Here is a 12,919-nt window from a genome sequence, read left to right on the forward strand (position 1 = left end):
TTTTCTTTGTCTAATGAGTTGTGCTCATTTTTTGGGCAGTTTTCGGGCGTCGCAAGCATTGCTCGTAGGTTGGGCTAATTTTTCTTTGCTCAATGAGCTGTGCTTATCTTTTGGATAGTCTTCAGGCCTCACGATCATTGCTCGTCCGTTGGGCCAGTTCTTCTTTGCCTAATGAGATGTGCTCATCTTTTGGGTAGTCTTCGGGTCTCACAAGTATTGCTTTGCTGGAGTGTATGGTTCATTGTACCTCCTATCAACAGTGTTTTTTTTGGATTGAAGTTGTTGGCCATAATGGGTCTTGAGAATCAAAATCAGATTGGATATGTGTAGATGCGCACCTTTTTGGATTTGTGCAGTTGCTGGGTTGGATGCAACCTTGATTGGGTGTGGTTGTTTTTTTTATTGCTACTTAAACTCGACCTTTGTTCAATCAATTAAATGACTTGTAGAATATCCTTAAGAATCAGGCACATTGACTACAAAAATCTTGCACATTGAAACATCAATTGTAGATGGATTCGTATTAGACCCGGAATCTCCCAATACCGCAAGCTGGGTCTCGATTATTCGTCCATTAATTTTTTTACTTGGGTTCTTCAACGCGAGCAAGGCGCCATCGACGTGCTTGAACGTGACAAACCCGTACCCTTTACTTTTTCCATTCGAGGCCGTAAATGGAAAGCTCGTGTCGGGTAGGGTCCCAATCGACGACATATCAGACGGTGTCGAGTATGTTTAGGTGTCAGACGGCGGCATTTTGGACGATCTTGATCGAGCCAATGCATTGACTTTGAATTATTTTATGTAGTCATGATCAAGGATTAAAAGAGAAAACCTCTAAAGAAGTACCCACAGATGACGCCAACTGTTGCAACCAAAAATTGAACGACCTTCACGATCCCTGATTACGACCACCTGAAAATAGATAAATAAGTAAGGCTCTGAGGACTCGGGGTGTACTTTGGGGGATCTCTCTGATGCCTAAGTTAATGATTGACTTGAGAGATTTTTTATGCAACAGTAAAGTAAAATTTAGAATGAGATACCTTAGTCTATTCTCTAAATCCCCATTTATAGTGATGAAGTTTGACTCAAGGGTGATGTGCCATTTATTGGCGAATTATGGCGCAAGTGTGAATCACTTCGGTTGTTATAGCGTTGGCGTAGATTGCTATGGTCATCATGGAGTCGACATCAATTGCTTTGCAGTTGACTTAGGTGATAACTGCTCTCGTCAATGCTCGGCTCTAGTTTCCTTTGGACTTATTGTAAGTGATATATTTGGAATATATCAATTATATATAAAATTTAATATAAATTTCTATTTTATTTTATTCAAATTTTATAAAATTCAAATTTGCTTTCCACAAACTGAAACCTAAGATTTGCATTTAACCTTCCAAACAAGGAGTAAAAAGCATATAAAGGTGAAGGAGATTCACCAGATGCCCTTGGTCAAAGGTGAAGTATGGGGTTCAAACCCTGTCACCTGCAGCGCACATCTGTAATTTACCTCCTACGTGTTGGCTGAGGGCACGATTGGCATAGGCATGAGATTAGTCTGACGCGTAAGCTCAAGACACCAGGTGTATAAAAAAAATATATATATAAAGTAAAAGTCTAATAAAATAAATATATTTAAAATATAAAATGCACACACACACACACACACACACACACATATATATATATATATATCTTAGAAAAATATATTTTATATATTTAATTATTTTTCTCAAAGTGAAGTGAAGCCGGAGCACCCGATATTAGACCCGCCCATTTAAAATCCTGACCCGTCATTTGGGCCGGATAACTGATTTGAGGTGAACCATAAGGTCCATAACTCAACACTTCGGGCGGGAAAGCTGGGCAATTTCCCGCCAAATCGATCCTACCAAACCCTTGTCTGGTCGTCCCTCTCCCAGCAAACCCCAACTCCCCATCTCTCTCTCTCTCTCTGTCTCCATGGCATCAGACTCTTCCCCAGCCAATTTCAATGGCGGTAAGTCTCTCTCTCTCTCTGGTTCAATTGGTTTCATTGAATGCCATACCTGATCGAGACATGGCAGGTCCTTCTTCTCCCGACGACTCCTACTCGAGTCCGATTGGCAACACATTCTCGTCCCCCGGCGACGCCCACCGCCGCAAGAGAGGCCGACGACCCTCCGCATCCTCCGCTTACGCAACCCCGCCTCCTCGATTCGCTCCCGATGTCACTCCAACACCACCCAGCACCCAGAGAAGGCGCGGAAGAAGAGCCCCCTCCGCCACTCCCGTCGCTGCCACTCCTTCAACCGACGACGCCCCGCCATCGTCGGAAGGCGGCGAAGGGGATGACGCCGACGAGGCCTCCCCGGTGTTCGTATGGGGGACTAACATTAGCGTTCAGGACGTCAATGCCGCGATTCTTCGGTTTCTGAGGCATTTTCGGGAACACCCTTCGCACATTGAGGGAAAGTACATGAGGGCTATAAACCGTGCTATTGAACTCGAGGGAGATTCACTCGATGTCGACGCCCACGACGTGTATGATTACGATACGGATCTGTACACGAAGATGGTTAGGTACCCGCTTGAGGTTCTTGTGATTTTTGATATTGTTTTGATAGATATGGTGAGTCGAATCAACCCATTGTTTGAGAAGCACATCCAACCTCGGATTTTCAATCTCAAAACGTCTACGTCTATGAGAAATCTCAACCCATCTGGTTAGTTAACCTTCTTGTTACTTGTTCTGCTAAATTTTTTTACTTTATTTTTGGCTTCAGATTACATTTGGCAGCGTTAGTTCAGGTCCACGAATTTGAAATTGCATACCTATTAAAAATTAAATTATGTGAAATTTTATCCAAGTTTGCATAATTTAAAATATTAGATTTGATCCCAAATTCATGTTTTAAACACAAAATTAATAAATTATTGAATTTCATGAGAGTAACTGGGCTTATGCTTTGATTAGACATCGAGAAGATGGTATCTTTGAAGGGAATGATTATCCGGTGTAGTTCCATTATACCTGAAATTAAGGAAGCTATCTTCAGATGCCTTGTATGTGGATATTACACTGATCCCATTGTTGTAGATCGAGGTAATCATCTGGGTTGTATTCTACTATTCTGCACCCTTGCAGGTATAATATATGTTGTTTTTGGTAGATCTCTTTCTTGTTTGGTTAATAATTTGAGTGTCACCAGGGCGAATTAATGAGCCTACTGTGTGTGGGAAGCTGGAGTGTCTTTCCAAGAACTCCATGACGCTGGTTCACAATCGGTGCAGGTACATCAATTTGATTTATTAAACTGATGAGCTGAATGACCGAGCAACCTGTAGTATTGTTATTACTGCAACCAAAACATTATACAATATAAAATGATTTTATTTCTGTTTTCCAGTTACTCCATGCCCTCAACAGTGCATCTATCAACTAATATTTATTTGATATTTATCATCAATAAATCTGGATTAAAACTTCTTGTTCCAAATTTAGGAATGGAACCACACTCAGGGATCTTCATTGAATTTATTTTTTTGCACGTTCAACAGCTTTCTGAATATCTAGCTGACCTACCTCTCATGCATCTGAAATAAACAAGTCATCAAATAAACAAATATTTATTTGTTCTGACTTTCCTAGTTGTTTGATTAGTCTAAACTCTCTTATTCACCTCCTCTCTCCACTGCATCTCTCCTTCCAAATCAGTTTGCTATTGGTTGATTTTTCTGTTCTTTAAATCTCTCTTGTTGCAGTTCTCCTTTTCCATGGAAACATATTTGTGGCCCATGGGAAATTTCATATAGGCCTTCGGCTTTTCTATTTAATGAAGATTTTGAGACTAATATTGACTGTTCAGCCATTAATTTTGTTGGCACTAGAGTCCTTGCATGTGCCTAATGCACACGAGTGTGTGCTTAATACACATGAGTGAACATCAACTTGACCCAAAAGTGTCTGCTGTTAGGTATTGTGGCCATCTAAGTTTGCAAGTCACTCATCCTTCCTCTGTTTTGATGTGGAACGACTGCAAATGGGTATTTCCAACAAATTTAAATCAAAATCAATTCAATGCCAATCATGTTTTCTGACTTCCATAATTTTTATGGACCTCCCTATCATTTAGTTTTTGAAATGGTAATAGCTTATCAGAATTATGTATTCTTGGGATGTACTTGTATTGTTGTCTTAATTTTATGTTTTTTGCCTCTAAATTTATTATACCCCAAATTTCAACTTTTAACTGGGGTACAATTGCTAGAAGGTTAAAATCAGGTCAGTGGATAAGAAATCATCTGGAGCCACATTGTGGTAGTGCAATAAAGCCACAGCCTAAATTTGGAGAAGATAGATGACCGAGGAAAATAAAACATAAATAAATTCTTCAAAATGATAGAATTGTGACTGATGAAAACATCAATAGTCTTGAAATTTTAATTTCCTGGAATATTTTCACTCCTAAAATTGTCATTACTTGTACTACCGTCTCAAATATTTAATATTGGGAAATACTGAATAAATAATCTGAAAATTTTCTGTGAGTTTTTAATTGGTTTGTCCTATGCCCCAAAACCAGGTTTGTTGATAAGCAGATTGTGAGGCTTCAAGAGACTCCAGATGAGATCCCTGAGGGGGGTACACCACATACAGCAAGCTTGTTGATGCATGACAAGTTGGTGGATGCTGGAAAACCAGGTGACAGAGTTGAGGTGAGGCAATAATTTCTTTGTGATGTGATCGCAATAACTTTTTTTGTGCCTTTAATGAGTGTGTTGCTTTCTTTAATAGGTCACTGGGATTTACAGGGCCATGAGTGTCAGAGTTGGACCTGCACAGAGAACCGTGAAATCTTTATTTAAGGCGTGTTTTCTAACTTCTATCAATTAAATTAAACTTGAATTTTTTTGGTACAAATTCAGTAAATTGTTCTTGTGACTGCAGACTTACATTGATTGTCTTCACTTAAAGAAAACCGATAAATCAAGACTGCAGGCGGAAGATCCCATTGAACTTGATCATGGATCAAGTAGAAATGAGGAAGATGTCCCTATTGACTATGCAGACAAGGTAGTTCAATCTTCATATTTTTCCCTTCTCTGTCATTTGGCAAACATATTTTGCTTGTCATCTACTTGTTCATATTTTTGTCGTCACTTTCAGGTGGAGCAATTGAAAGAGCTGGCGAAGCAGCCTGACATATATGAGAGGCTCACCAGGTCTCTGGCCCCAAATATATGGGAATTGGATGATGTAAAGAAAGGCCTTCTTTGCCAGGTACTATAGTAGTTTAACTTACCACTGCACTGATTGCTTGGTTGACAAATACAGTAATGAACTAATTAGAACCTCTATTATTTGGTGTCCTTGAGTTGATTGATGGTTAAACAAATTTAATGTAGCTTTTTGGCGGGAATGCTTTGAAGTTGCCATCTGGAGCTAGCTTCCGAGGTGACATCAATATTCTTCTCGTTGGTGATCCTGGAACCAGCAAATCCCAGCTACTTCAATACATACACAAGCTATCTCCTCGTGGTATTTACACTAGTGGAAGAGGGAGTTCAGCTGTTGGCTTGACTGCCTATGTTGCTAAAGATCCTGAAACAGGAGAAACTGTATTATGCTGCCTGTGATGTTTCCATTGTGTTTTCACATGATCTTGTATCAGTCTCATTGTGAATGCAGTAGGTTTTGATATTCATAAATTGTTATTTAGGTTCTGGAAAGTGGAGCCCTGGTTTTAAGTGATAGAGGCATCTGCTGTATTGATGAATTTGACAAGATGTCTGATAGTGCAAGGAGCATGTTACACGAGGTTGGCTGTGTTTTCCTATTGTTCTGAGTTGTAAAATTTTTTTAGGATGATGGTACTGTTTTTATACTATGCTGCTTGAATGTCTTTGAAGGATGTCCCCCAGGTTTTTTTTTTGCCCCTGTATACTTTGCCTTCCTTGGAAAGACATATTTTAAGGAATATTTTTTAGCATTTTTTTCTCGTCGCTGTAAATGCAAGATATGATTTGGTTTATTCTTGCTGAAATATTCTCTGCAAATCTTGGGATTCAAGCAGTATGTATTGTGCCCGCTTTCTTTTGACATCAAAAAGTTCATTGAAATTGAGTTTATGTCCTGGCTATTCATTTATGGCATCATTGCATTTGAATGTTTAAATTGCTTGCTTAACTCCAATTGAACTACTCTAGGTAATGGAGCAACAAACTGTTTCAATAGCGAAGGCAGGGATTATTGCTTCACTTAGTGCAAGGACTTCAGTGCTTGCTTGTGCAAATCCAATTGGTTCACGCTATAATGCTCGATTGTCCGTGATTGACAACATACATCTCCCTCCTACTTTATTGTCCAGGTAAGAAGATAACATTGATATGTAAAATGGACTGCAGCATGGAAAGATATGTCTTATGTCATGACTTTATAAAACCGAAGTGCTGTGAAATGATTGTGATCCATATGTACTAGTCGATAAAATGTTGAATTTGTAGTTTTGTTATGTGGTTGGTGTTTCTTTCCTCTTTATTTCATGTTTTTAGTACCAAATTTTCATTCTCAAATAGATTAGGAATGTAGTGACAATATTGATACAATCATAGTCTTAAAGTAACAGCCAAAGCTCTGACTGCAGTGATTTAAATAAATGGTTTATGAGAATGTAGTCAACTAGAATTGCTCTTTGATCAATTGACATTTTCTCAGTTTTGAATTGAGTATGATATTAGATTAGAATTATCTTCGACTAGAATCACTTTTTAATTAAATTATGGCTTTTCAGGTTTGATTTGATTTACCTGATCCTTGACAAGGCAGATGAACATACAGATAGGCGCCTTGCTAAGCATATCGTCGCATTACATTTTGAGAATCCTGAGGTCTGTTTGCAGTTTTTCTTGTTTAATAATTTTCTTTTGCATTTATACTTTTTTTTAATGAGGTTAAACTTTGATTCTTTAATGGCAGAGTATAGAGCAAAATGTGGTAGACCTTCCTACTTTAACTGCATATGTGAGCTATGCCCGAAAGAATATTCATCCAAAATTATCTGATGAAGCTGCTGAAGAGTTGACAAGAGGTTATGTTGAGATGAGGAAAAGAGGAAACTTCCCAGGCAGTAGTAAAAAGGTATAAAGATCACACCCGACTTATCTCTGGGTTCTCTCTATATATCTTCTCAATATGATCTTTACAATAGCTGATGCCACATTTTATATCATTTTATTACAAATTTCTAAACTTTCAAAAAGTTTCATTGCAATGTTTAAATGTTTTATTATGTGTACCTGGCATAAGACATTTCCTAATTAATCTTGCATTATGTCAAATAGCTTAAGTTTTTGGAGAAATGAATTGAATTTCTCTTTTTCCCAATATGCAATGTGTCATGGACCCCCAAGTCAAACTCAATTAAAGGGACACGCAGCACTCATCGATGGTCTCTCTCGACAGAGTCAGCCAACAACTAATCGTTCAAACTTGCATTTATGCACCAAAGAGGTTTCGAAAGGCATTCGTTATCATGAAATATTAGTTCCAACAATATTGAATCATGAAGGCAAGCGACATTCATACTCGATGACAAGTGGAACTGTTTGTTTTATTCAATCAACAAGACAACCACGCAAGACAACATTCGAGTAATTCGACACCATGTATAAAAATCCCTGGCTAAAACAGGTGAAGACATCTCTCCTCCCCATTAAATCGAGATCACATTGTCAAGCCCTAACATTCTCCTCCCCTCACTCTATCGACGTCCTCGTCGATGTATTTGTAAGAAGACTTCCCACTCTTGTTGTTGACAACCTTTGTCATTGACTACTTGTCTACAAGGCAACATATTTAATCTTTACTTTGTATGACTCATCCATTGTGGGAGGGAACTACGATTACCGACTTGTAAAGAGCTGAAAAGGGACACGACGCATCTATTGTGTGAGGTCACTACAATTACTGACTTGCAAAAAGCTGAAAAGATATACGACTCATCCTTTGTGTAAGGTAACTACGACTACCGACTTATAAAGGGCTGAAAAGGGACACCTCATCCACTGTGTAAGATAACTACAACTATTGACTTGCAAAGAGGTGAAAAGGAAACGACTCATCCACTTTGTAAGGTAACTACAACTACTGGCTGGTAAAGAGCTGCAAAGGGACACGACTCATCCACTCTAGTTGGTTGTCTTTTGGGTATTGAAATCTATCGAATCTCTCAACGTAGCATTGTTCAAGTCATCAGAGGCTTCCAATTCTCTATATTAACTTGGTCAGAGCATGCAACGTTCACCCTGCCTACCCTTTTCGCACTTGGCGTGTCACCCAACCTACTTTCCTAGGTACTTGGCGTGAACCATTACCCTTTCTCTGCCATACTAACCGAATCATGCATCGTTCACCCTGCCAACCCTTTAGCGCTTGCTGTGACACCCTACCTACTTTCATGGGCGCTTGGCGTGAACCATTACCCTTTCTCTGCAATGTTGACTTACCAGAGCGTGCAGCGTTCACCCGGCCAACCCCTTTAGCACTTGGCATGATGCTCTATTTACTTTCCTAGGTTCTTGGTGAGAACCATTACCATCTGTCTGTAGTCTTACTGAAAGTCCTTTGTCCACTTTTACCCAACAAATTGTCATGGATTCTTTTACGATTTCTGCATGCACAAACATAATCAATGATCTCCATAACTCCCGTAGGGAGGCCTCAAGCTCTATTGGCTCTAACCCTTGGGATTATGGAAGGCATTACACCCACGATGTGTTTCAGCCTATTCAAGGCTCTATTGGTTTGTTTCTCGTAGGGAGGCCTCAAGCTCTATTGGCTCTACCCCTTGGGATTTTGGTTGGCATCACACCCTCGATGTGTTTCAGCCTGCTCAAGGCTTCCAATAGCTCAATATTCTCGGGCTGACCTTGAGCTCTATTGTTTTGCTTCCCGTAGGGAGGCCTCAAGCTCTATTGGCACTACCCCTTGGGATTATTGATGGCATCACACCCACGATGTGTTTTAGCCTACTCAAGGCTTCCAATAGCTCTATACTCTCTGGCAGATTTCAAGCTCTATTGGTTTGCTTCTCGTAGGTAGGCCTCAAGCTCTATTGGCACCACCCCTTGGGATAATAGATGGCTTCATGCCCTCGACGAGTTTCCAACTGCTCAATCCTCCTCTCGATTACCTCAAGCTCTGTTTGTCTTTTTTCTCCATGAGATGGAAGAGATGGCATCAGGCCATCAATGCGTTCCAACCTATTCTCGAGGCTTTCAACTACTCTATACCAGGAATTTTTATACAAGGAGTGAATTATTCAAGTCCCACAATTCTATTTTCAAAATCAAATTTCTCTTCGGCAGCCACAAACTCTATTGGCACGCCTTTCTCATTTGTCATCCCTTGCCTCACATGCTTCAACATTGTCCGTCTTTACAAAATTTTCAAAGTCTCATTTTACAACTCACGGTGCTCAGAATCACCTGTGATACCAACTATCACGGACCCCCAAGTTAAACTCAATTAAGGGGCTGCGCGGCACTCGTCGAGGCTCTCCCTCAACAGAGTCAGCCAACAACTAACCTTTCAAACCTACATTCATGACCACTAGAGAGGTTTCGAAAGCCATTCGTTATCATGAAATATTAGTTCCAACAATATTGAATCATGAAGGCAAGCGACATTCATACTCGATGACAAGTGGAACTGTTTGTTTTATTCAATCAACAAGACAACCACACAAGACATCTCTCCTCCCCATTTAATTGAGATCACACTGTCAAGCCCTAACACAATGCTTTTTCCCCATCCGCCCATCTAAAAACGTATGTTCACAACTTTTCCTTTAATATATTTTGGATAACTGCCTCCTGAATTTTTTATGTTATTTTTATCATATACTGCTTGAATTATTAATAATTCATTGTATGACATAGTATTGTGGTTGCCAACTTGTTCCCATATTTACCAGTCAGTGCATACCTGGATTTGACATCTTGAACAGGTGATAACAGCAACACCCAGGCAAATTGAGAGTTTGATACGCCTTAGTGAAGCCTTGGCTCGGATTCGCTTCTCAGAATGGGTTAGTGAAGCTTGCTCCATTACCGGCAGTGCATATTTGTTCTGTCATGGGACTCATTTGGATTCTGTCCTGATGTCTGCAGGTAGAAAAACAAGATGTAATGGAGGCATTCCGACTTCTGGAAGTTGCTATGCAGCAGTCAGCAACAGATCACTCCACTGGTAAATGTCCGAACTGATAACATGAATTTTTCTAACATGTCATGTTTTTGAAAAATCCGAAGGGAGTTTTTGTGTTAATTTGGTGAGAAGGTTTTTTGAGCATGAAAGGAGCACAGGCATATTCGCAATGTAATTTTTTGTGGCTGGTCAATGCATGCATCTTCATCTCATGTTTTATGTTAACTTTTGTGGTGGTATCAACATTCATGCCTTCACCAATAATGCACTTGTATTTTTCCCCTTGTTTTTTTATTCTAAAAGAATCAAAATCATAGTGTTGATGTTCTTACGATCAGGAACCATTGATATGGATCTCATTACGACTGGAATTTCTGCGAGTGAGAGGATGCGACGGGAAAATTTGTTGTCTGCAACTCGCAACATAATTATGGAAAAGATGCAACTTGGGGGTCCTTCAACTCGCATGATGGAGGTCTTTTTTTGTCTAAATCCAAATACATGAGTTTCACTGTATGTCTGATGCACTAGCCAACACCTGAAGTGTTTAAATTTCCATGCAGTTACTGGAAGACGTAAAGAAGCAAATCTCTGGTGGTGAAGTCCTCCTTAATGATGTTAGTGTACTCTCTCTCTCTCTCTCTCTCTCTCTCTCTCTCTCTCACACACACACACACACACACACAAACACATACACAAACACGAAAATAATTACAATGATGGGCTCATATTTTATGTTTAATCAGCTACGGAATGCACTGGCTACTCTTGCAAGCGAGGGTTTTGTACATGTTCGTGGTGATAGTGTAAAGAGAATATGATGAGAGGTTGATGAACATAATGCTTCAGTTATCATTATAACTTAACCAGATTCCTGAGACAGCTGTGGAGAAGATGCTGCTACTGGAAATTTTTTTTGCACTAAATCAAACCAGAATGTAATGTTCAAGTCTTGTTTGGCTTGGGCTAGTTGTGTATACTATTTTAGTCCATCCTTAAGATATCATGCAACCTGTAAATTCCTGTTTGAAGTGACTTTATTTTGATGTGTTCTACATCATTTTTTATGTGATATTTAACAAAGCTTTTTTAGTGCTATTAACAGCTGTTATTCCTTCATATTTAAAAAGTTCATTTTCCTTTTCTTGATTCGATACAATCATGCTCTGGCAATGTGTCTGTTTGTGATAAATGATTTTAATGAGTAATATGGCATTTTGTTGCTTTTAAGTACTTTTTTATTAGTGTTTGGTATTGATTTTTTTTTTTGTTTCTATTTTTTCATTCAAACGGATTTGTTTTTGTTGTCGGTTTTATCTATTTGCCAAAAAATTATAAATCAGATTTTATGGTTTTTAAATTTTTTTGTCAGAAATTTTAATATTTGGAAATAATTTTTTGGACTAAATTATTTATTTTATACACTTAAATTAAAATCAAAATTAAGTGATCATATAAAATTAAATATAATTAAAAAATATATCCATAAATTTCAAAAAATGGAGATAAAATTAATTAGAAAATACTTTTACTATTTTTCAAATGTCATGTCTTATAAAATTTTTATTGTAAGGTAAAATTTGAAAGTAGAATAATTAAAGTAATTATAATAAATTTTATTTGTAATGTAGTACTTTCTTTAGTGTGTATTATTTGTAATGTTATTATTTTAATTATATTTTTATAATATTATTTAACTTAAAAATGAAAAATAGCATTTTTTAAATTAAGTTTTTAATTTATAGTAATTTTATAAATATTAACAAAACATGTTACTAGTTTTTAGTTTTTAATATTTGTTTATGGTTTTTAGTTTTCTTTTTTCTAATTTTTGACGGTAATACCAAATGGTCCCTTAATGTTTTGATATCTTGAGAAGCTAACCTAGAAAATGTGATAAAGGAAAAAAGTAGTATTTTTCATGATTAACTCACCTCATCATAGTTGCAACATTACAATAGATGTAAAATGGATGAGAGTTGCAACTGGAAGTCATTCAACGTCGAACAAAATTGTTCAAAGCAAGTGCCATTAGGGAAAAAAATAATGGGCTACTATTTTTACACTTCTTTCTTCATTTTCATCAGCTTTTAGATTTATATTTGGGTTGAATAAGTTTAGCCTTAGGGCTTGAGGCTGTGGAGGAATTTGCTATCTACATATTCTCTACGATGCTACATGGTTTCCAAAAGCTCTTGTACCTTGGTCGTAACCTTTTACAAAGGTTGGACTCGACTTTGTGCAGGAGCATTGAGAGGGTCATGGGCATGGCCTTGACCTGAACTCCTTATGCAATCTCCATGGTGTATGATTCACATCCTTCATCGAGTGAGCTCGTTGCCCTGGCAGCATGCATGCCCTTGGCTCTTCTATAGAAATTGAATGATGCTTTTTAATTAACTTGATTTGCTCATGATATGCACGAGGCACGACTATTGTGCATGAAGTGCGGCTGCAGCCAAACTAGTTTGCTCACATGCACAAGCGGAGCCTGCCATTGAGTTGGTTTGATTATGCGCGCTATATGTGTATACTAATCTTTAGTTGTAGAATACTAATTAAAAAAAAAAAAAAAAGATATACAAGAAAGATGAATAATGAATTTAAGGATATAATAAATTGTGATGATAAAAAAATTAAATTTAAAATATATGCATAAAGATACTTAGAGTCCATTTAGTTTTGGAAAATAATTTTTATTTTTCATTCTAGTTTTCAAAAATATTT

The 12,919-nt window shown here is 37.9% G+C and overlaps 1 protein-coding gene across 1 annotated transcript; it reads left to right on the top strand.

Annotated features, from left to right (window-relative positions):
* The first annotated feature begins 1,863 nt into the window (after positions 1 to 1,863).
* LOC131156461 (DNA replication licensing factor MCM4) lies at positions 1,864 to 11,290 on the top strand. Its single transcript, XM_058110162.1, has 18 exons — positions 1,864 to 2,002; positions 2,070 to 2,708; positions 2,960 to 3,088; positions 3,195 to 3,276; positions 4,569 to 4,701; positions 4,781 to 4,852; positions 4,934 to 5,059; positions 5,153 to 5,266; positions 5,392 to 5,604; positions 5,706 to 5,804; positions 6,193 to 6,353; positions 6,777 to 6,873; positions 6,962 to 7,123; positions 9,993 to 10,073; positions 10,156 to 10,234; positions 10,531 to 10,667; positions 10,756 to 10,809; positions 10,939 to 11,290. Exons 1-18 carry the CDS (start codon positions 1,966 to 1,968, stop codon positions 11,011 to 11,013), a joined length of 2,490 nt encoding a protein of 829 aa, XP_057966145.1. The 5' UTR covers positions 1,864 to 1,965; the 3' UTR covers positions 11,014 to 11,290.
* The last annotated feature ends 1,629 nt before the right edge of the window (positions 11,291 to 12,919 follow it).

Source organism: Malania oleifera, chromosome 5 (assembly GCF_029873635.1).
Source record: "Malania oleifera isolate guangnan ecotype guangnan chromosome 5, ASM2987363v1, whole genome shotgun sequence".
Taxonomy (NCBI): Eukaryota; Viridiplantae; Streptophyta; class Magnoliopsida; order Santalales; family Ximeniaceae; genus Malania; species Malania oleifera.